At 39.3% G+C, this 25,149-nt stretch overlaps 1 protein-coding gene across 9 annotated transcripts in view; it reads right to left on the reverse strand.

Moving 5' to 3' along the window:
- Positions 1–25,149, reverse strand: part of LOC103175802 (LIM domain-binding protein 2) — a 261,273-nt gene that overhangs the window by 123,163 nt on the left and 112,961 nt on the right. For 8 of the 9 annotated variants that reach the window (XM_007889013.2, XM_042340893.1, XM_042340890.1 and 5 more), the window contains exon 4: positions 24,123–24,198. In XM_007889013.2, the coding sequence (XP_007887204.1) occupies positions 24,123–24,198 (76 nt within the window). Of the gene's footprint in view, positions 1–24,122; positions 24,474–25,149 lie in introns of those variants that run through there. The other variant, XM_007889014.2, reaches the window with a different exon arrangement.

A 25,149-nucleotide genomic window follows, 5' to 3' on the forward strand; every position in this document is an offset into this window, starting at 1 on the left:
CTGCGCTTTCATTTTACAAACGAATCTAGGTCTATACCTGCAGCAGATGCAGAGAAGCCAAGTTCCTTTATGGAAAGGGTGACTTCCCCTCCATTCGATGATGGCCTGTTCAGTTGTAGGAAGCTACTGAACTACAGTTAGCACATTCTAAATCAAATAGTACAACCTTCAGGATTTCTCAATTTAACGTTCATATTTAGTATAATGTTACCTGTTTCTTGTTATAAATAGTTATTGTTAATAAAGTGCTGTTGCTGTGACATTTGACACATCCCCTAATAGTCAACGTGTTGGGGTAAAAACATCATTTATATACCAAAAACATATTCCATCAAAATGAACTCAGTAAAGTGTTCATAGTTAATAATAATTTATAATACTAATGATAAATAATAATTCACAACTCTTTGTGAGACACTGCTGTGCGTAATTGGCTGCCACGTTTCACCCACAAAATATACAGTCAATTCACTTTACGATGTATCCTATGAAGTGCTTTGAGACGCCTCAACAATGTGATAAGGCGCAATATCAAATGCAAGAATTATTATTATTTTTATTATTATTATTCTATAAAAAGTATTGATGGAGCAGGGGATTGGGTTTGAAGTGGATTGCTCCAGTGGAGGAGCTAGCACTTGCCAAACAGACACCTTTTGTGCTGTAATTTCTAATTCTATAATTAAGGGTAATTTGTATTATAATTTCTATGATTCTCTAATGAAGGGTTTATGCCATGGTTTACATAATATGCAAATTAAACCCCAGCAACTAGAGTTTGTGTGGAAGCCACACAAACTGAATGTGTCAAGACGAGCTCTGAGAGGACCACTCACTACTTCCAATTCCTGACAACCAGCGAGAACTCTATCTGTTTGGGCATTGGCCAATGAATTTGTGAGCTCCTCAACACAACATAGGAATCCTCCCGAATCTATCACTTCTGATGAAGGAATCACAGCACTTTTGCAGAGTGCTCCTCCATCCACCCAAGAAAATATATGTGTGATTAGGGACAGTTGTAATGGTTCGGCACTTGCCAGAAGAAGGCCAACCCCATTTTCTTCATAACTGAAAAGATTATGGAAATGTCATGTCTACCAGCAATTGAGATCTCAGGCAATGCTTTGATGATCCCATGGTTAGTGTCTACCAACCTACAGATTCAAAAAGATTCAGAGATATCCAGAATAATAATTTTCTAAACTTGGTTAAATAGTTCTGAAAAGTCTGTGGTCGAAAATCTGTGATGTGTTGAACAGGAAACATACATTACATGTTGTCACTTTCCCTGCCTCATAAACCCCTCGCTGCCTATTCTCTTTTTATTTGACACTTATAATCTGCAGTTACTGATACAACTAACAATCTGAATGACATGTAACTAACTGGTAGCTCTGTAAGACAATTCCACTAGATGTATTGCACATGCAGAATAATCAAAAGCATGCAGCTCCATCAAGCTATGGTGCATCTATGAAAGGGGCTCTGAGATATTACCCCAAAACACAAAATCATGCCAAAATATCGCCACAGAACTCAAAAACATATTGAGAATGACATCCCTTCCTCCCCTATAAAAGTGCTAACTTTCAACAATATCTTGGAGAAGGAGAAAGAGAAGCTTCAATGTGTCAGCTGACTGGATCACCATTCATTGGAAGCGTCTAATAGGGAACAAACTCAAGCATGTTGTGTAATCAATATTTTCAATTAAAAAAAATAAACTTTCTACATGTATAATTTAGTTCATTAGGGCTCATCAAGGTAACGTGAAGGCAATGATCTTTGTTTCTACTCCAAACACAATAAGCAGTATACAGCACCTTATCAGGCCCTTTCAACAATGTACAGTTGCACTAAACTTAAGGCGCTACACTTAAATAATGAACCCTTTGCCAAATACATTTTGATTTATCTAAACGTGAATGCTTAAATGGTCAAATAGAAGCATCCGGCACAGCTTGATGGAGCTTTATGTTGTGAATTGATCGGTGTGTACAACACATGCGGTGGAATTCTCTTACAGAGCCGTCAGTTACAAATCACTCAGATTGCCATTCACATCAGTAACTGCAGTATCAAACAAAAACAAGTTAATGATCACCTATGGTAAAAAGATTGTGAAATGCTTCACCGCATGGGGCACACTTGGAGTATTGACTGCAACACAACCTCAGCAAAGTAATAGATCCATATTTTTAGTTAAAATGCATTGAAATGAAGTTATAACTCAAGCTCCAATCTCCACAAAACATATTTCAACTGAGAATGTGATTTCCTCATGAGATTTTTTAAAATACTTTTTTGTCAAAATAGAGGCGACATTACTCACTGATTTTCAACGTTTCAATATCATTCTGTTTTTATTCAGTGGAAGGTTCAACCTCTTCTTCACCCAGATAAAGTTATTTTCGAATGCTTTCAACGTAAATGGATTATAGTTTGTGGTAACACCATAGAAAATGTAAGAGTTTTTTAAAATACTAATTAGATCATGGAATCAAAGATAAAATGAATGCACAAATTCATTCTGAATTAAAGTAAATTCCTGGCGGTATTACTTACATGGTTGATAATATCAGCAACAATTCTTACGTTTTTTTGTTCAGGGCACTTAGTAATGTACTGTGATCCATTAACCAATGTTTGTAAATTGTTTTAATATTTGATGACTGAAAGTGAGAAGCTGCTTCACTACACTTCAGGTATACATGGTCCAAATTGTGGCATTCCCCAATATATTCTGTTCCTTAATTGTGGAACATTGTTAACATGTTTTTTTTGGAACCATCCCCTTCCTCCCACATTCTCCTTGACTTCTGAATAGTGGTAACACCTAAACCCAGTTGAAAACCCCTGAACACGATCATCTTGGATTTTGGCTTTGAGGCTACTGTTTCCAAGCTTATTTAAGGGAAATTGGTCAAATTCAATCTGCCGTTATTCAGCGAAGCCGCATCTGCCTTTTCTGCAACTGGATGCTAAAGATCCCATGATATCTGAGAAAGATAAAGGAGTTTCTCCCAGTGACCTGCCAACCATAATTTAGATAAACTGTTCATTGACTTCATGACTGTTTATGGGACCTTATTAGAGCAAATGTGACTACAAAACAATCACTGTGTTTGACCCAAATCACTGTGAAGCATTTTGTGTGGTTTTAATATAAGGTGCCATGAAAATGCAAGTACTTTCTTAAAACTACAGTGTAATTATCTTAAATATTTATGAGTAATGTGTAATCAATATTTTCAATTAAAAAAGTTAACTTTCTACATGTATAATTTAGTTCATTAGGGCTCATCAAGATAACATGAAGGCAATGCTCTTTGTTTCTACTTCAAACACAATAAGCAGTATACAGCACCTTTATCAGGCCCTATGTGCAGCTATGTATATGTGTATGTGTAAATAAGTGGAGTCCTGTAGCTCAGTGGTAGAGTACTCGCCTCGCAAACGAGAGACCTGGTTTCGATTCCCAGCAGGGCGAAACATTGGGCAAGTTTCCTTACTCCACACACCTAATAATAATCCCTCAAGAAAAAAAACAATAATAAATTGGTCACTTCAATCCACGACTGTTTGTGGGACACTGATGTGCGCAATTGGCTGCTGTGTTTCGCCCAAAAATATATAGTCAATTCACTTTACAGTATATTCTGTGAAGCGTTTTGAGACGTCTAGAAGACGTGAAAAGCGCTATATCAAATGCAAGGATTATTATTATTATAAATAAGGTTTCCTCTTAATCACACGGTGTTGTTAGTGTCCATTAATGTACAGTGTGAGCAGCCTTCTGTAAATTTCGTTAAAGGTTATTAAAGAGCAGACAGTATTAAATAAATAGAAAATATAAATATATATATGTGTATAAATAAACACATTGGCACTTGTATTTAAAAAAAGCATAGCAAGCTATTAACACCAGGTCAGTGTTTATTGTGCCACTGCCAGGGAGACAGCAGGAAAAATTAATTAGTGCTTCATCTGCAGTTCCATATTAGTATCCTATTTTCACTTTGGTGACACTTGGGCATCAGTCTTGTGGCAAATGAAAAAGACACTTGGCGGAAGCATAGTCTTGCAGTTTTTATTCCAGTTCCATTTATAACCAGAAACTATATCAAACTAAAACCACTGTGTAGATCCTTGTATTCCATAAGCATTGGGTGCAAAATGGTGAGGAGGGGACAAACTGTCCAGTCTAATATCTTGTGCAGTGATTTACTCTCTTCAATTCTACACTCTGGTGCCAAAAAGCCCACCAGCTGCATGAAAGTGTGCCAGAAAGACATTGAGTCTCAGAAAGGCTGATTCTCATATTTTTCCACATGGAATAATTCTCTTCCAAAAATTGTACAAAGCTCCTTATATTGAGGGTCTATTAAGCACCATATGTAAACTATGCATAAACATGTGTGCCTTATGTACCATGTGTAATCTCCATTTATATAGTTAACAACCAGTGAGAAGGATTTTGATTTTAATTAAATTATTGATTGTGTTGGATTCATATGTTTTTACAATTGATACATGATCCACACACAGTTACACATGGTTTATACATAATAAACCCCACTGTCACCGATAGGCTGATTCTAACATCAAAGAATAAATCAGACACCAATCACAATAATAACCTTTGCATTTGATAATAATGCCTTTCACATTGGGAGGACGTCTCAAATTGCTTCTCAGGATTTACTGTAATATGTAGTGAATGCCTATATTGTAGGCGAATGCTTTGCTTTTGATCAGCAGGGAAACCCATGGCCATGCTTATGAGTATCCAAACCAAATATTCCATGCTTCTCACCTATACATGGAAATTCCGGAGATATTTATAAGAATGGAACTCACAGATTCTCTCCCTGGAGGGACCATCCTGCTTATCTAATTCCAGAGAGTATTAGGTGCAGATTGCCAAGAGTCAAGGCTTGGAGACCCCAGCATGTGCGTTGGGAGTATGGCTACTGCTGCACATAGCATGCCATTGAGAACACTGTCTGGCAGACTTCCTTCTGCGTGCCTAGCTAGGATCCTGCTACCCATTAGGGTTTTGGCTTGCAGGCTTAACTGGAGCTGAGTGGGAAGAATCCCTGCTCCTAGTGACTGGTCTGCCAATGAGCCAGTCTGGCTGGTCTATTATCAGTGGGGCCCTGGAGTACTATGGACCCGAATAGTTCAGGAAACAGACTTCCAAGATCATCACAGAGGAGTGACTCAATTCTACCATTATATTGCCAATCTATGACTGTTTGTGGGACATTGCTGTGCGCAATTGGCTGCCGCGTTCGCCCACAAATATACAGTCAATTCACTTTACAGTGTGTTCTGTGAAGCGCTTTGGGACGTCCTCCCGACGTGAAAAGCGCTATATCAAATGCAAGGATTATTACAGATGTTCATTAGTGATTCAAAACACCTTTGTGCATTATTCTTCAGCTAAAGTTATGCAGGTTTGCTGTTATACCATGCTAGACAATAGGACTTGCACAGATCCTAAGAATCAGCTTGATCGTTTAATAGATCATCATTGTGTAGATGTTGACCTGTAAAGAAAAAAACAGAATCTCTTGCATTCATGATACAAAATAGTTCTGAATATGTTTACAGGAAAATTGTCCAACAAACCAGAAACAAATATGATAAATGGTGCCTTAGCAATAATTTTCAGCCTGAAGGAAACTGAATAACATTATATCTTTGCAGACATTTGCTGCAAAACCAATTTCATTGGAAACAGATTGTCATTACAATGAGTTTCCTGATAGATGTCTATAAATTTCACAATCCAAACTGGATTAGCAGAGTTTGTCGCTGTAGCCACAGTCAAGTGGTCTGTTAATGTAAGCTACATAAAAGTGCACTGAGGTTAAAAATGCAGGAAAACTAAGCTGTAAATGTGGTAAGAGTGGTTTGAGACATAAACTGCATCCTGTGTTGGGAGCCGCATTTACTTTGACTTGTATAAACTACTCTCCAACTTAAGATTGCCTTGGAGTCAATATTTTTGTGAATTGGTTTGATATACACAGAGCTCTCTGTGGGGGATGGATTTTACGTCTCAATGGCTATTTTCCGTTGCTTGTGCCATTTACCCTGCTGTTTTCCCACATGAATGTTTTTCAACCCCCTCTATCGAAGGTGTCTCCTAATTAGTTGCTCCAATGCCATTAAAAGGAGCACCATTAGTGGAACTGGTACTATGTCCATGACTTTAGAGGAACATGAAAAATATCCCTTAACCTGATTTCACAGCCTAAGGAATTTGATTCCCTCAGCTTACTCACTGGTACAGAACTTAGTTTAAGCACTCTCTTAACACGTAGTTCCTCTCTTTCACAACACACTTTCAAATGGATTCCAAATAGAGTAGGGGTGAGGGGTTCAAAATAGTATCATTGATAAATTTAACTAATATTTAGTAATGCATTTAAATTTCTGCAGTGATCAAAATAAACCTATATTTTACATGGAACTGCTTGGACTATAAAGCATTAAAACAAGCCATTCAAACCAACTCGTCCGTACTGGTGTTTATATTCAACATGAACGTTGAACCCTCATCATACTTCTCTATTCCATTCTCTCTCTTGTATGACAATTTAAAAGGAAGAATTCCTTAATAACCTGGTGGGTAAAGTCTTAAGAAGCACTAAGCCATACACACAAAGTCACAGGTTTAAATCCAATCACTTGGACGATCTTAACCTGGACAGAAGTTGGGAAGCTACAACCGGCCTCAGTGCTCCTGGGTTAGGAAGGCAAACCTCGGACAAAGTTTCTGCTGGAACGTTGGTGTTTGAAGGCAGGTGAGGGCAGAATCTGGCTAAACTACGTTCCCATCCATGATGAATAGCACACTCACACTAGGAGGATAGTCACTTGAGAAAAGTGCTACTTTGTTGATGTTGTGGAATTGTATTACATGGTCAGCGTTTCAGGAGAAGAAGAGAAAATTGGGAAGGAGGAGACAAAAAGGGGAAATTGGTGAGAGGGGAGCAAAAAGAGGGGCATTCATTTATTTTCCTTTAAACATGATCATTTGGGATACATCATGGAATAATGGATAAAGTGAAAATTTACAGTTTGTTATCATTTGGAAGTCCAGAATTGTTTTGCATAGAGCCTAGCATATGAAAACAAATTGCCTGACATTTAATTAAATTGAGACAACAGTGGCAATATAAAGCTTATACTGAAATAACTTCTGCCCAATATGGCAACCAGTGGACAAACAAGAAAAAGCCCCCAACAAATATACAACCATGATGTATCTCAACCACTGTAACATTTCCATTTTCCACACTAATTCTTCAGTCCTTCCCAGAGTAAGGGTGCTGAATTACTAACTTTATAGGCTATTATTTGGGGGGCATATTTGTGTTCTGGATCACTGCCAATTACAAACAAGATGCAGACAGCCCAGGTATTTATTTTGCTTGCAGCTCCTAACTATTTCTAGACTAAGGTTTCCCATTAAAATGCTGTTAGCGCCAGAAGTAAAAGTGTGTGTGTGTGTGGGGGGGGGGGGGGGGGGGGGGAGGAGGGTTATAAAGTAATATTAATCTAGAAAACACACCTATTCTCCACATAGTTTCTTCCTTCCTTTCCCCAGACAACACTCTCCCCACCCGAGCAGCATAGAATCCAATGGAGCAAAACAGCAACACCACTCCACCAAACTTAAATCAATCAACTCACTTATAGCTGTTGTTTAAAGAAAAAAACCTTTTTTTTAAAAGAAAACGATGAATATGTGACGAAGAGAATAGGAGAGGGGATGAAGAAAGGTGGACGTCTGTGTGGAGTATAAACAATGGCCATGTGTGGAGTCCTGTAGCTCAGTGGTGAGAGCACTCGCTTTGCAAGCGAGAGACCCGAGTTCAATTCCAGGCAGGGCGAAACCTTGGGCAAGTTTCCTTACTCCACACACCTAATAATAATCCCTCCAAAACCAAAAACAATAATAAAAATTGGTCATTTTCAATCTACGACTGTTTGTGGGGCATTGCTGTGCGCAATTGGCTGCCGCGTTCGCCCACAAATATACAGTCAATTCACTTTACAGTATATTCTGTGAAGCGCTTTGGGACGTCCTCCACATGAAAAGCGCTATATCAAATGCAAGGATTATTATTATTATTATTATAGTTGGGCTGAAAGGCAGACAGGCCTCAGTTTAATGTCTCATCCGAGACAATTAATGGGTTTTTTTTAATAAGAAATTTAGTTAGAATTCCTGTGAGCCTGGTGAAGTCTCCAGACACAGATCAATCATGTCAAAGCAGTGTGGGTCAGCATGACAAATTTTCAGTTACATTTTTGCCTGACTCAGATTTGGATGCTTTTCCTTGAATCCACTAAATACTGAACTGGTGCAGCACACTTGTTTAGATGTGCCACCTCTTAAATTCACCTTGCGCTGCCTACACTTCCCTCAAAATGAGAGGAAATATGCCCCCAATTCTATGCACAAGCAGGTCACCAGACAATACGTGGATCTTGGCTGGGAAGATTCCCCTTTCAGCTTTCTCACATCTTAGAGGAAGCATTTCACTTCCTTTCCGTACATTCCGTGTTTATCCAGAGCAAATTTGGATTCCATATTGTTTGGAGCTGTGGGTTCAAACAATAGGCCCCACATTCAAAGGACAGATGCAACCATTCTGATGAGTATGCCAAGGATATCTGAGATAACTGTAGAACAAGAATAGTACAGTTTCTTCATTTGGATAAGAGATCAAGAATGAATTCAAGCCCTGGGTGATGATCTCCTGCATTAATCTCTCCTATTTCAGTACAGAGCCTGCCCGGTCCCAGTCCCACACCTGTCATTTCAGGCTACGTCAGCGTGACTTGACCAATGATTCAAAATAAATCCGTTATTCGTTATCAGTGCACCAGTGTCGCCTGGAAGGAACTCAGGCTAGTTACAGGAAAAGGGTGGTGGTGCGGTCATAACTTCCTGCTGGCCTGTGCAGCGGTTCAGTTATTCAATGGATTGTTTTTGCCGTTAATAGCTATTCCTGGAGTTGCTTCTCTCGGTACATGGACTGAGGCAAGATATCCTGTCGATAGAACAGGCACAGCCCTTTTATTCTTGCTTTCAATTTGGCAAATGTGGCACAAGAGCTAGAAGCAAAAATAACAGCTTATTTCCCCCTTTTTTATTAAGTTTCCCTCATAAAAAATATTCGAAAAAAATGTTCTTCTAAAATGTTCTTCAGTAATGAAAATAAAAAAGCATTAAATGAGGAAAAGTCTATTAAGCAGACCCTTCCTACAGACCACACAAAAGCTCTGTCACTGGTTTCACCACATTACTTAGGCTTCTCTTGGGCAGAAGGGAATTGCACTCCTTGAACACCATGTGTAATTGAACCAAACTCCATCTCCACATCTTCATGCTTTTAAACCCTGTCCTTTCCTTCCACTCCCCCCACCCGAGGATAGAAATCATGTTATCCCATGACTTTTTGTTCAGCAGTCAGCATCTATTTCTGGATCTTCAATATTATTCACCATGTACCTAGTATTTTTTCTTGAAGAATAGTTTGACAGAGCATCAATTGCTTTTTTGGGGGAGTCTGTTCGAAACAAATCTGCTACACTTATTAGCGCACACATATTCTTCTAATGTCAAGTCCTACTAAGCCTATTCAAGTTTAAACATCCATTTCTGCTCTCATGATTTAAATCAAATAGTCTTCCTATACCCAAATCCTCTTTTCCTGAAAAGAATTGTGTTGGGAAAGTGGAATTTTCCACTACGAACTGCCTTTGAAACAAAGTTCATGAATTATTTTGAAAGGGAATTAGAGAGAATGCGTGGAATTAGTCTAATTGGTTCATTAGGATTAAAATATCAGATTTAATAGGCCAAATGGACTGTTTCTAGGTTGTAACAGTTTTAGAGATCTAACACTCTCATCATATTATAGACCAGCATGATGTTCCCCAATCATCAAAACATTGGTGGTGATTTGAGTTACATCTCCCATTCTCAGAGAGTTCTAATTCATTGAAGATAAACTGATGATAAAATAATCTTTGCATTTGCTACAGTGACTTTCAGGTCTGGAAGATGTTTCAAAGTGCTTCACAGGATTTACTGTAAAGTGTAGTGAATGTATTTTGTAGGTGAGCAATGGAAAAACAAGTACAAAATCCCAGCTTGATCGTAGAATTGTAACCTTGCCCTCTGAATACCATTGCTTTTCACTTGTCAAACACATTTCTTTATAGATTAGCAGGTTTCAAGTTAATTAATAAAATGTCACAATTGCTGAATAAACATAACCAGGTTTAACAGCAGGAACTGTCTAGTTTTGTACTATCACCCCACTCCCATCAATGTATTGTAAAACAGAGGTGACTAGAAATGGCAAGCAAGAAATGTGGGAGTAGGAATAATTTATGTGACTGGGATCACAAATAAGTGAAAATTATTAATATAAAATCAAAAAATCCCTTCAAAATTATATCATTCATTGAATTTAGAGAAATATCAGATACACTATCCAGTGTTAGTGTCTTTGATTTTGATAGATTTGTAACAAATGATCATGAGGCGAATTAATGTAAGAAAAAAAAGGCGCATTGCGATGTGCGATGATCCCATGAACCAAAAATATGGTCAAAAACAATCCAGTTATTGACTGCTGCAGAGGTGACCATTTCCTCCCCTCCCCAGATGGTCGTGGGGCCAGCTGTTTGCAGCCTCTGCTATCTTTGTTATTAGTGATCACTGAACAGCCAATGTTGCAAAGCGGGTTAGTGCACAAATAATGACACACAGATTAGCACTAAATTTGTGGCTCATTCAGTCTGTGTCTTATTAACCCACATTTCAACATTGGCTAGTCCTGGAGCCGGCTGAAGACTTCAGCCACTGCTCCCTTTGTTATTCTGTAGGGCAGATCAGTCAGAGAGCAGGGAGTCAATCCACTCAGCTCAGCTCCTGTTAAATCTGCAAGCCAAAACCCTAATGGGTAAGGTGGTCCTAGCTGGACAAGCAGCGGGAAAGCTTACTAGACAGCAATATCAGTGGCAAGCTATGAGGCTTAGACTCCAGCAGTACCCCAACGCACACTCTGGGGTCCCCAAGTCTTGCTTGGCAAGTGAGTGGACCGAAGTTCGATTTCCGGGCAGAGAGAAACCTTTGGCAAGTTTCCTAATTTCACACGCCTCTGTTTACCTAGCAGTAAGTAGGAACCCGTTTTTTTAAATCGATTGGCATATCACATTCCGGGGGTAATAATACCTTTAAAAAGATAGAACCAGAGGGGAGACAAGAAGACATTTTTTATCCAGAAAGTTGTTATGGTCTGGAATGCACTGCCTGACAAGGTGGTGGAAGTAGATTTGATATTAGCTTTCAAAAGGGAACTAGATAGGTACTTAAAAAGGAAGAAGTTGCAGGGCTATGGGAGAAGAACGGGGAGTGGGACAAGTTGGTAGCTTTTTCAAAGAGCCGGCACAGGCATGATTGACCAAATGGCCTCCTTCTGTGCTGTAAAATTCTATGAATCTAATAATAATAATTTGGTCACTCAATCCACGAATGTTTGAGGGACACTGCTGTGTGCAATTGGCTGCCAAGTTTCGTCCACCAAATATACAGTCAATTCACGTTAGTTTATTTTTTGAGATAATAATACTAATCCGATAATAAGCCTTGCATTTTGATATAGCACCTTATCAAGTCTTCTAGACATCTCAAAGCAGTTCACAGAATATACTGTAAAGTGAATTGACTGTATATTTTGTGGACAAAACACGGCAGCCAATTGCGCACATAAGTGTCCCACAAACAGTCGTGGATTCAGTGAGTTTATTTCAACGACATGATGTCTCAACGATGTGTTAAAGTACTATATCAAATGCAAGGATTATTATTACGAGTGAATGGCTAGTGTGAAAGGATGGAAACATCAAGACCTTGGGGCATCAAGACCTGTTTTTCTGAGGTTGGTTTAAAGATTTTCAGTGGAGCAGTATACTATGAATTTAACTCTGGATATGGCTATGTTATATTCAAACTAATAATATTTGAAGCTTAGCAGGGGTGCCAAAAACAACAACAACAAGATTACATTTGTATAGCACCTTTCACGTCGGCAGGACGTCCCAAGACGCTGGACAGTGTACAGCTTTTCAGACCCGAGCTGGGGTCAGGGGGAGTGAAGGGAGGGGAGGGAAAGTGGGGTGGCCGATGGCATGATCGAAGAGGAGGGTCTTGAGACGGGACTTGAAGGAGGCTAAGGAGGGGACGAAGTGGAGTGATTGGGGGTAAAAAGAGGTAAAACATCTGAGCATCAACATCCCTTATGGAAAGAGGATGAGAAGATTTTTTTTAAAAAAAGTTTTAAAATCTGTCTCCTTTTGGAGTAATTTCTGACTGAGAGGCACTTCAGAGATTACAGGGAGCAATGGGGAGTGCTGGGAGCCTGAGGCTAGGTGGTAAAATGTCATAGCTCAGCATCCTCACCTCAGTAATGCCACAGGAAGAGAGACTCAAAAGGCCAGCCTCGGCAAGGTAACTTTATAAAACTGAATTTTACATTTAAAATACTTTGTAAATTATAACATGCATATGTGCACAATCGCACAGTGCTTAATTGAAAAGCTGTCATTTGAACTTACTCCTTACTCAGACGTGCGTATTGTGCTAAATATTCTCTTTGTTAACAGTGTGGAAGTGTTGCAGCGCAATTTGTAAAGACTGACATGTCTTTTTCTAATAAAGGTGATTCTTCTTCAGGTCCCCTTCAGAAGAGCAAACATCATTTGGTTCCCATCTAGTTAAGCTGTTGACTGCCACAGTGTCTGAACACGGGCAACATCTTTATATAGTGTCTGTCTGCCCCCTAAACCATCTGTGTCAACTGACTGCTTTCTCTTTCACGTCAGACTATTTTTATTTTTGTTCTGAATCAATTTTCCAGTCTTGAAATAAGATTATAAATGCAATTTGTTTATAAAGGGTGAGATGTTTTTGTTTAAACCCATCATCCCCGAAATCCAAGGCAATGAATGGATCATTAGTTTAATAGCTTTTCTTAGATGAGTGTCTGCATGGACTTCTATTCAACAACAATAATAACCTGCATTTATGCATCACTTTTCAACTAGAGTAACATCTCAAAGTGCTTTACGGAGACAGTGCCAAACACCAAGCAGAAGGAGGGAGGCGACAGAAGGCACGGTTGAAAAGCTAGGGTTTCAAGAGGCTTTGAAAGACAGATTGAGATGGAGCAAGGCAGAGGGATTTAGGGAGGGAGATGCAGAGGAGGAGTATAGTGGCTGTGATTTGGCGACCAATAGTAGGGTGAGGGGTGGTGAGGTGGGGAGAGGAATGTGCAACAGGCCCAAGGAACCCAAATTTCTACTTGAATTCCTGCTCATACAGATTGAAGCCAGGATCACCTTTTCCCACCAGGCAATGATGTATCAAAGCATAATTTGCAATTACAAAAGTGGATTCCAACGTATCTCGGGACATTCCATGAATAGGTGAAATAATGGAACACTCTGTTTGGTGTCAGACATCGGGCTGTCTAAAAAAAATATTTTTTACACTGGACCTCAGATATTCTAATAATTGCATTTGGTACAGAATCTTACCACATAGAAACATCTTGCAGCAACCCACCAGTGAGGTACTTTTATCTATAGTGACTTGTTAATTAGCAAAATGAGGAGATTATGAACAAACAACAAGATTTAATCTGTTTATTGTTAGTGAATTTAAACAGGGAAGGCTGTTGGCCAGGCATTAAGAAAGCTCACTGCATTTTAACAGACTGTTGTGGGTTCTTTAAACATAAATAACTGAACCATGACAGGAGGCAGAAAAGACCACAGTGTAAGATCTCATTTTAAAAAAACTGACTTTGCATCACCATGGCTTTTTTCAGTCCTGTACAATCATAAAACATCTCCAAAGATTTTTCTTAGAAAAGCACTTCCTTAGAACTGTGTTGGAGCCTATATTATTAGCTCAAGTCCTGGTGGCAGCTTGAACCCGCAGATTTCCGACCCAAGAGTATTTTGATCCTGGAGGCCTGAGTGGAATGACTATTATCTTGAAATCACTGCTCAATGATCGAATCTTTCTGCTCACATTCTTGCAAGAGTCAGTGTGACTGTGGAATCAAACCAGGGAGAAATGTGAAGCACTAATTATGTACAAAACACTTTTGCGCGTCTATCAGACTAGCACTTACAAAACACGTATTTTGACAACCCCTTTTCAACTCTTCATAATATATCATGCCCTACATAAAAGTAGGGAAAAGTGTGCAACTGCTGCATAATGTATAAAATGTTCTGCACAAATAATCCTCAATACCCTACAAGATACATTTACTGAGAAAGATAGGTTAATGTCCCAAGTGTGACCCTTCATCTCTGTGAGCTGTGATGCAGTCATGCCCGCAAGGTTAACCGAGCTTTCGCTTCTACCTGCTGTGGATCTGCCTTAATTTCAGATTTCTAGCATTCAGTTTTCCTTTTTAATAAAGATTCTATTTATCTGTCTGAGCACCAAAACAATTTTACTCACTGAAACTCAATAATTTGCAACACATCTTCATCAGTTTGCTATGAATACACCGGAATATGTTTATATATACACATACTTACGCATATTAGACATGAGCTGCGTTTCACTTATTCTGCAACAGAAGGAGTTGCTCAGGCCCTGAAGGCATTGTAACAGATCTCTAGTCCTGGAGGGATAAACTATGGGAAACAATAATAATAATAATAATCCTTGCATTTGATATAACGCCTTATCATGTCTCAAAATGCTTCACAGAACATAACTATATAAACTGGAGCTTTCCATCCTCAGACAGAGGGGGCATTACAAAGATGCACAAGATGTTGAACCGGATTGAGAAAATAAACCCAGCATAAAACTCTCCGATAAGCAGAGGACAGAAGGGCACAGGTTCAGAGGACAGGTTTAGGACAGACACTAAAGGTTCAACATTCTTAGCATTAAAACCACAGCCTTGGTGGTTAATACTGAGCAAAACCACACAAAATCCTTAAATTCAATTGTAATTTGGAAACAGATATCTGTAGTTCTTTTTCAAAGGGTTAATAGACTCAGCATGAACTTTTCTTGTTGGCATCTGTTCACACGTCCACTAATAAAAACATCTTAAAGCACTTTACAAAGTTTTTCTGTGAAGTATAATATCTGTATAGTAATTTGGGGAAGGAATCTGATGTCTGCTATTTCTTGACACTTGTTAATTTTTATTCTGTGCCCTGTTTTTTGGCAACAATGGTCCATGTCAAAAAGCTTTCTTTTATCTACAACATCAGAAGTATAATAATAATAATACTTACATTTGGTACAGCCCCTTTCACATCAAGAGGACTTTCTAAAGTGCTTCACAGTATATATTGCAAACATATTGGGGTAACTGTGTGCTTTGTGGGTGAAATTGGCAGTCAATTTTTGTGCCCAGCAATGACCCACAGCAATGAAGTGAGTGACCAATTTTATTGTAGGGGACACTGGTAGAATCTCCCTTCTCTTTTTGAACAGTAGCATGGGATATTTCTAACGTCCACCTGAACAGGCTTTCGGTTTAATGTCTTACCTGAAGGACGGCATTTCCAACAAATAAACACACACCCAGCAGCACTGCATTAGAGGGTCAGTTTAGACAACATGACTTCCAAATCCTGACATATTTCTTGAACCCATAAGCTTCTGACTCAGAGGTGGGATTGCTATCAACTAAGCGAGGCTGATAAACTATCTGTGGCCTTCAGCAATATTGACATTAAAAGGACAATATTTGCAACTGGATTCATAAATCTTGAATCCTACCAGTAACAGGCACTGTGTCATGCCAACCTTCAGGAACTCTACTCCGATGCAAGCCCCTACCAGGCACATCAAACCAGAGTTCCGTAACTTAGCAATACCGGCCACCAACAAGCTGATCCATTGCAATAATAATACTTGCATTTGATATATCACCTTATCACATTGTTGAGACGTCTCAAAGCGCTTCACAGAATATACTGTAAAGTGAATTTACTGCATTTTGTGGGTGAAACGCGACAGCCGATTGCGCACAGCAGTGTCCCACAAACAGTCATGGATTGAGTGACCAAATTTTTGTATTACAATTTTTTTTGGGGTGGGGGAGGGATTATTATCCCCATACAGTGATCTGCCAATCGATTAATAACCTGGTTCCTACTAACTGCTAAGTAAACAGAGGCGTGTGGAGTAAGGAAACTTCACTATGGTTTCGCCCTGCCCAGGAATTGAACCTGCGTCCTCTTTCTTGTGAGGCGAGTGCTTTAGCCATTACTCTACAGGACTCCTTTGTAACTCCAGTGTTTTTAACTCCTTAAAGACAAGGTGAATCTCCTCTTCAATCTTTTTTCATAATCTCTCAGGCTGCGCATTTTAATTCTTAGATGTTGAAAATCCTTATGAATTCCACATTACAATTCAATGAAGATGCTTTCCTTTGCCTGATCAACTCTCTGTGTACCTGTTCAGCTTGAACTGGCGGTTGATAGCAGCTGCCTGTTACTACTTTGTTGCCCTTATCGTATTAATTTGTAGGCAAATTGCTTCTGCCATGTTCCCTTCTGTTTTTATTTCCATCCTCATGATAGCTGTTTATGTCTTAGCTTACCAATAATAATCCTTGCATTTGATATAGCGCTTTTCACGTCTTCTAGACATCTCAAAGTGCTTCACAGAATATACTATAAAGTGAATTGATTGTATATTTATGGTCGAAACACGGCAGCCAATTGCGCACAGCAGTCGTGGATTGAGTGACCAAATTATTATTGTTTTCTTTTAGGGATTATTATCCCCGGAAAAGCGATCTGCCAGTTGACTAACAATCGGTACCGTTCCTACTTACTGCTGGGTAAACAGAGGTCTGTGGAGTAAGGAAACGTGCCCAACGTTTCGCCTGCCGGGAATTGAACCCAGGTCTCTTGATTGTGAGACAACTGCTCTAACCACTGAGCTAAAGGAATCCATAATGCCACTGTTTCACCTCGCACTCCCCTTAGCCTGGTACTTATGGAATTTAAAAAGAATTTAAGGTCTTTTCAAATGGACTTTGAGCAGGCCATAGATCCATCTTTGTCAAATAGTCCGTGCCCTCGAATTCTCTTGTCCATATTCTGCTTGTTTCCGGAATACCAGTAACCGTGATATTTTTGCTAACTTCATTTATTGTCGCTGTAATTCCACATTTGTTTTAAATTATCTTTATATTAGAATCAAAGCATTAAAAGCTTATCCCTCAGGACTTCATTATCATTATTTAAGTCCATCGCTCACTCATCTAGCCAATCTCTGACATATCATCTAGAATATGAGAACCCAAAATGAGCACATTTACTTCACAACTTTTTTAAAAATCCTATCACTGCAATGAGAGTACGGAAACATTTATTTGGGGTTTTAACAAGTCATTCAGAACTAATTTGCTTTCTGCTTTATTCACTGACAAACGGAGGTTGTATCCATCCCCAAATCAGATAGTATTTGACCTCTATTTCGTAATATAAATCATTCAAGTCATGCATTCTCAATCGATCACGAGGTCACAAGAGATTTGGATGAAAAAGCCCCTCAAGTTTCATCTCACCCTTCCAGAATACCAATCTTGCTCTCTTCCTAATACAGCATGAAGCTGATTCTTAAATGAGTTCAGTGTCCCAACCTGAAATCAACTTTCCTAGTAACTTGTTCCAACTGTTGATTGTCATGTGTGTAAAGAAATACTGCCTGGTGTCTATCCAAGCCTACCCTCACAATCCTGAATCACTGCCTTCTTGCCGTGTTGCTATATCTGAAAGTATTGTTCTGAGATTTCTTTCTCTATCCCGTTAAAAACATAAATACCTTTTTTAGGATAAAAATACTTGCATTTGATATAGCGCCTTAGCGCATCGTTGAGACGACTCATAAAGTGCGTCACAGGATATACTGTAAAGTGGATTCACTGTGTAATTTATGGGCAAATGCGGTATCCAATTGCACACAGCAGTGTCCCACAAGCAGTCGTAGATTGAGTGACCAATTTTTTTTGAGTGTTTATTATTAAGATCTTTTGAGGGATTATTATTCTGAGACATCTCTTCTCGAGTCTGAAGCGCTCTAGTTTATCTAGCTCTTCCTCGTAGCCCGTGCCTCTAACACTGGGAATGCCAAGGCAAGGAAGCCCACTTCATGTTAATTCATGGATGTCTGCCAATGTAAAGAGGCAGAAGGTTTGCAGCTGAATCTGCTACCTGTGCGCAGCTTGCATCTGAGCATACTGTGACTCCCGGCACTCGGAAACCCAACACAAGAACTCAAGCTCAGAAGGTGAGCAGACAGTTCAGATTTAATTACGTTACCCAGCGAATGGTGAATATATTTAATAGACTACCCAGGGAGGTGGTAGAGGAAGATTGTATCAAAATTCAAGAAAGAATTAGATAGCTCTTTGGCAAATTATTTAACAGAATAAGGAATATTGTACAGATTATAATTTTTAGATAATTGACTTTGAAACCAGTGGTTTTTTTATCCTGTTCTGTGGATTATTCCCATGATGTAAACCCCACCCACCCCCATTTTATTGTTTGTTTTTAAAGGATAAACAATTTTAAAAAAATGTTTTCTTGTGGTTCTATGACAGACCCGCACTTCTAGGGGAATTTCAATGTTGAAAGAACTAGGGTTTAATTATCAAGGATAGAAATAGATTTGAAAAAAAAGTTTTCTTGCGGTTTTATGACAGACCCACACTTCCAGATACTGTCATTGATGAAAGAGTTAAGGATTAATTATCTTAAGAGTTCTTGTCCACAACGAAGATTTCTTTAAAGAGTCTCTATTCAATAAATTCACAAACTCCCCTAACACGATCAAAAGTGTAGAAAGAAAAAATCATTAAGATAAACATTTCCACTAGGAAGAGGAGCTGAGCTTTTTTCAGTTCGAAAAGTAGTGTGTTTTTGTCTGACCTGCTTGGACTCTTTCAAAGGCGTGTTTAAATTAAGTCAGTGTGTGGTCTGCTTCAGGAACAGAACTCCCGAGACATTTGTGATGAAAAGTGGAGCTAGCTTACAGACAGCGAATTAATAGTAACATTACCAAATACTTCGACAAAACGAATAAAGAATATTGGATAGTTGTATGAATAAAGTTGAATTTTCCACCAATATTAAATACAAGTGCTAATGCTTTAAAAGCAAAAAAAGGAAGCAGTGGACCGCCCAGGAGGACACAAATCCAAATCTCAATCTTGAACGTCAAGAAAGAAGGAGAGGAAAGATGGATGAGGGACGTGAAGTTACACGGCCCTTCAGTATAGTGCTCACTCATTTTTAGCATTTCCAGGCCGTCAGGTCACTGTTGATGTCACTTGCTGCGCATTGCGCATCAACAAAAATACCAACAAATTGCATTTATTCGGAGCCTTTCATGTCAGGAGGACGTCCCAAGGTGCTGGATAGTCGAGGATTTGTACTCACATGCGCACTATGTGTAGGAAGCGGCACTAATGTCACTTCCTGCGCATGTATTGTATGCAAAGAAGCACCCGGATGTCACTTCTCAAAGGAAGCGATGTCAGTAGCATCTCTTGTCCAAAACACCCATGAAATTATGTCAACAGTGACCTGACAATCTTCAAGTCATTTCACTTGTATAACGTAACCTCTGAGCTATTTCAGAAGACTGCTTTATAATGAGGTCCCCTACATTTATTTTAATGATTTTTGTTTTCAATTCACACTATAATACAAACCTCGATGGTGAATTAATTTCTAGTAACTTCCCCCCTCCTGTCACATGACCTTATTCTAAACTGACTCTCACAGTCATTCAAATTGCTCATGCTACAAAATTGCTCCCTTTTCTCCACTGACTGTGGGTTTTATTAGATTTACAGAGTAACAAATTTCACACCCGTGTGCAGTGCGTGTGCACACACACACACACACAAGTGCACAACAATTAGATCCCTATAATGTTTTCCACCTAGACCTTCACCTATCTTCAATGTTATTCTAGTGGTGGTGATGGGGAGAAACAACAACTAACAACAAATTGCTTTTGTATAGCGCCTTTCACGTCAGGAGGATGTCCCAAGGCGCAGTACAGTCAAGGGTTTGCACACAAGTTGGGGGTTGGAATCAAGAGGGGTGGGATGGGAGGACGACCAAAGACACGAACAAAGAGGAAGGTCTTGAGACGAGCCTTGAGAGAGGGGGCGAGGCAAAGAGATTCTGGGATGGAGTTCGATGGTGGGGCAGGCAGGGGGCATGGAGCAGGGCATTGCCTGTCGAACGGAGGTAGCAGGTGGATTGGTAAGGTCACGGGGGTAGGGAGGAGTTATAACTGGAACACTTTAGGTAAAAAGGAAAAAGGGTCACACTGGGGTTTGCAGAAGAAAGTCACCCAAGTGTGGAATTTCAAGCCATAGGAATTTACTGAAACACACCTAAGACACAGTGCTACAATTGCACTCAGAGCTCTAAAATTAAAGGGAGCGAGGGAGGGGAACGGTAACATTGAAATTATCATCAATAATCCACAAAACCGTTCATCCATTTTTTAAAACCTCTTCCAAGATTGTTGGGTAACAATCAAGTTAAAGTGATGCCCTTGGTCTCATTTTGTACAAAGCCACAAATTATTTTATGTTTTTGATAAAATAAAATATCCATTGCAAAGACGCGATAATCGAACACTTCAGATAAAGAGAAAAAAGGGTCACATTGCGATCTGACTTTGTTTTTCAATGTGTGCTGATGAACGTGCTGTGCAGTTGGATATTTTGCTTCCCTCCTTCCCAGTAACAGCATCAAGAAATTGCAGGTCAGCACCGATGTGATTTGAATGCAATGCAGAGCTCCCTATATACTCCTTCAGACTTAACCTCAGAAAAGATCCTACTTCAACCCTGTGTCAACTGTATGCTTTCCCATTCTGCAGTCCATCCTTACACCAAGATTCCCAAACAGATGCCAATCAGTCACAAATTTCAGCAATAGTTTACACTGAAATACAAACAGAATGCGAAAATATTCCACAGAGCACAATGGTTTCTGGAACCATGGGAAAATAGTGGTGAAGTATTGGCTGTGGAGGAAAGATGGCCAGAGCAGAAAAGTAGAGACATGAAATGCTGAAATTTGGTTGTAAACAATCCATTCCCCCAGAGAGATTGGAGCAAAGTCTATGATTGGGTATCTATGGAAGGGCTTGATGGACCTTTCTCATTTCATGTTCTTTAATATAATAATAATCCTTGCATTGATTTAGCGCCTTATCACGTCTTCGAGACGTCTAAAAGAGCTTCACAGAATATACTGTAAAATGAATTGACTGTATATTTTGTGGGCAAAATGCCTCTATGATGTGAATCCAGACCTCAAAAATGCAAATTGTACTCAGAAGTTTTAATATACAGTCACTACATTTTACAGTATAGTCTGTGAAGCGCTTTGAGACATCTCGAAGACCTGATTAAGGCGCTATATCAAATGCAAGGATTATTATTATTATTATTCTGGCAGAAGTGGAGTTTTTGTGCAATTGGCTGCTGCGTTCTGCCCACAAAATACGCAGTCAATCCACTTTACAATATATTCTGTGAAGAGATTTGAGATGTCTCAACAGCATGACAAGCCTCTATATCAAATGCAAGGATTATTATTATTATTATTTGGGGAAGATGGGACATAAATTAAACCTAAGTGACTCAAACTCATTATATACAAAAGTGGAGAAAAGTATTACTTTGGAAATAAAATAAGGGAGCAAGAACAGATAACTAAAATGTGATGGTTTTGCTTGTAAAGGGCATGCAGCCCAAATTCCTGAGGTGAATGGTCAATATTTCTGAGCAGTGTGTAATGCAGCCCCCCCACCCCCGCCCATAAGATAAAAACAAGATAATGCATACAAATGTAATGTGCATATTATGCACTCAAAGTACTAATTTTAACCTATTCAAACCTAAACCCCAAAGAGTGTCATCACAGACGTGTAGCATTTATCACAGCGCATCTCTTGAATGTTTATTAAATACCTCCTGCATTGTTACAGTCAGTTCATTAAAACTGCTACACCTGTGACCGGCTAATAAAGATTGATGGAGGTACTGAATAATTACTGATCTGTATTTTATGAACCGCTGATCTCGGCTACTACTTGGTTTAGCTGGGGAGGAGGGAAGCAATCATACATCAGCACCTTGTAGCTGCCATTCATTCACACTCCGATAAGCTGCTGAAGCTCTCAGCGCAGAGTGAAAGTTTCAACACTCTGACGCTCCTGCTCTCCTTGTGTCTCCCGAGTTACTTTCCTTACAGAAATTACTCTTAACAAAATACCCGTTTCCCAGCTTAGAGTTTATGCTCCGAGAACAATTTATGAAAGATCAATGAGAGGTTTAAAGAGCTGATCTTTAATGATCTGTGGCTTTCTCTGGCTTACTCCATGAATTCTGGAAATTAACAGTCTGCATGAATGACATTGATATCATGAGTTTGACAGAGAGCACATGTGCGATTGCACATAAAACACATTTAAAACACCAAGCACTTCTGTATCAACAAATATGTGCGATGAAACATCATTATTAAGACTAAAGTACAATTAAAATATCAAACATCAAGGTTAGTGTTGAATACAAAAAGTGCATTTCCAGTAAGGCAACCACTTAGCTCTTTCAAGAAAAGATTGTGGTGTAAATATAGCAATAAGAAACTGGACTTTCAAACTCAAACCGATTGTTGTATAGTTTTACAAATAAACAGTGTTGCCTTTTTTTAAAAAAAATTAAAATCAATCAGGCGCCAGTTTGTAATTCTGTCAGAAAGAGGTAGGAAATGGAAAAGTAAAACTATACAAACTGCTTGAATCAATCACACCTCGAAATGTACAAGTAGAGATCAAGGTAGAATTAGAGCAAGTCAGAACAGCAGTGCTGTCAGCACAGACTCCACTAACCCTTATCATTCAAAAACAGAAAGGTAATTGTAGCGTTACGAAACACACAAAGAGGGAGCCTCCAGATAAACCTCATCAAATCATTCCAACACAATAATTCTCTCCCGTCATTTCCTACCCACTGCATGATTCAAATAACGAGAGAGGATTCTGCTTCTTTTTTTAATCAGTGTAAAAGTCCTGCCACTGGACATAAATACACCCAACACACAAAAAACCCTAAAGATTTATTCAGTGTCAAAATAAATTGCAACCAGTAACTAAGCTCGCTTCCACATCAGATTAAAACGGTAACATTCGCAATATATCACTTTATGTCCTTAATATAATTTACTTGGTTCATGTAATTTAGTCCCACATTAAACATCTTGTTAGACTATATTTACAGTAAAGTGCTTTCATGAGCTACCGTCTGTAAAAGCCCGACACAGTCCAATTGTCTTCTTAATGAATGAGTTACCAGCTTATTGTACATCGCCTGTCTCTCCCTTAAATTGAGCTAACAGACCTCTTGCAACAGGATAGGGAAGACAGGCTTGTGTTTTGACCTCCTCTTAGTGCCCTTTAATACAGTAGTAAGTAAGAGCCATCAAAAGCACCTCTTACTTACTCTAAGTGTCACACGTCCAGCTGTCATTGATCTAACAATATGTTCTCACAGTGATGCTTGTGATAATTTCTCAAATGCACAGGCAATTAATTCAAATGCAAATCTCAAGAAACACCCCCAAAACAGCTTTATCTTTCTGTAAATATTTCTTCCCTGTCTAACATTCCGTGCTCCCCTCTTCCTCTCTTTTCGTGTAAATATACAACAAAAAAACAACCCATTAAAACATCCCTAGCAAAAAACAAAGGTTAATTTCTTGGACTGATTAAATTCTGTATAGAAGCAGCAGCTTTTTATCAAGTTAAACAATTAATTTGCATCAAGAGATAATCAGAGGCCACATAATTTAATTACAAAAATAATCACAGCCATGTGTTTCTGCGTATAATGGAACACTTCTCACAGAATAATGAGCCTCGTGAAATTATCCCCAAAACCACGTTTGAAGTACTGTGTGCTATTTTAAAACAAGGCTGGAGGACTTACCTCTGTGCGAGTCTGCAGCCGCTTGTTCAGCTCATATATCCGATAGTCTGGCTGTACCACGTACGGCGTGTGCCTCCTATAAAACGGTCCAAAAGGAGAGGAATAGAAAGGGTCATGAGGTGCGCTGGACATCTTGGCTGCTTGCAGAGAATCAAGCTACACGCACTGTAACATCAACATCCATACGGTGCACATGGGCTTCAGGCTACAGTGGAGGCAACCGGCACAACACACTGGGATAATGCTCGGGGAGCCCTCTGCTGCAAGAGGAAAGGACCGGATGGATCGCTCTAGGCAGAAAAACTTGGTTTTAAAAATTCTGTTTGCGAAAGGGTCATTTCCTGTCCGCTCCGAGGACTGGCAAAAAAAAAAAAAAAAAAAAATATATAATTCTTCAAACTGACAGAAGGGTCTGAGGTTTGGTTTTAATTTTTCCCAGCGAGGACCCCTCAGGAACCTGGCAGCAAAGACTTGTTAGCATAGAGGTGGTTGAACAGCTGCCTGAATCAAAACATCCCTCTGCAAAGGAATCGTTCCACTGCAGTGCTGCATTTTTCCAACGCTGAACGCTTCAAACAATGCGTTTTCTTCGCTTACTCTGAAAGAGCGTCCTGCGCGGACGGGGCATTTGTTGTGCGCTCGCAGAAAGCCGCGGAAATCAACCGAACCGAGAAACTTCTTTGATTACGTTTGCAAATCGAAGAAAGATTTCGAAATAACACGCTTCTATGTTTCGAGCATATGTGCTGTATAGGTGAAGTAAAAAAAAAAAAAAAACGAATCAAACAAACGCGTCTCGTCAAACCGCCGACAGGAATGAGATTTTTAAGCGTGGATGTTGTTTTTTACCAAAATAAAACTGAACAAAATGATTTCCTTCTTATAAATATTATTTTTTCTTAAAAAAAAAGGAGGTGAGGTTACTGGCAGTAACGGGGAACGTCTTGGGGCTCTGGAATCGTGTCCCACGCTTCTCATCCTTTCAGTAGATGACTTTGCCAAAGTGAACGAAACAGTTAACAGAATA

Source organism: Callorhinchus milii, unplaced genomic scaffold (assembly GCF_018977255.1).
Source record: "Callorhinchus milii isolate IMCB2004 unplaced genomic scaffold, IMCB_Cmil_1.0 Scaffold1, whole genome shotgun sequence".
In the NCBI taxonomy this organism is placed as follows: Eukaryota; Metazoa; Chordata; class Chondrichthyes; order Chimaeriformes; family Callorhinchidae; genus Callorhinchus; species Callorhinchus milii.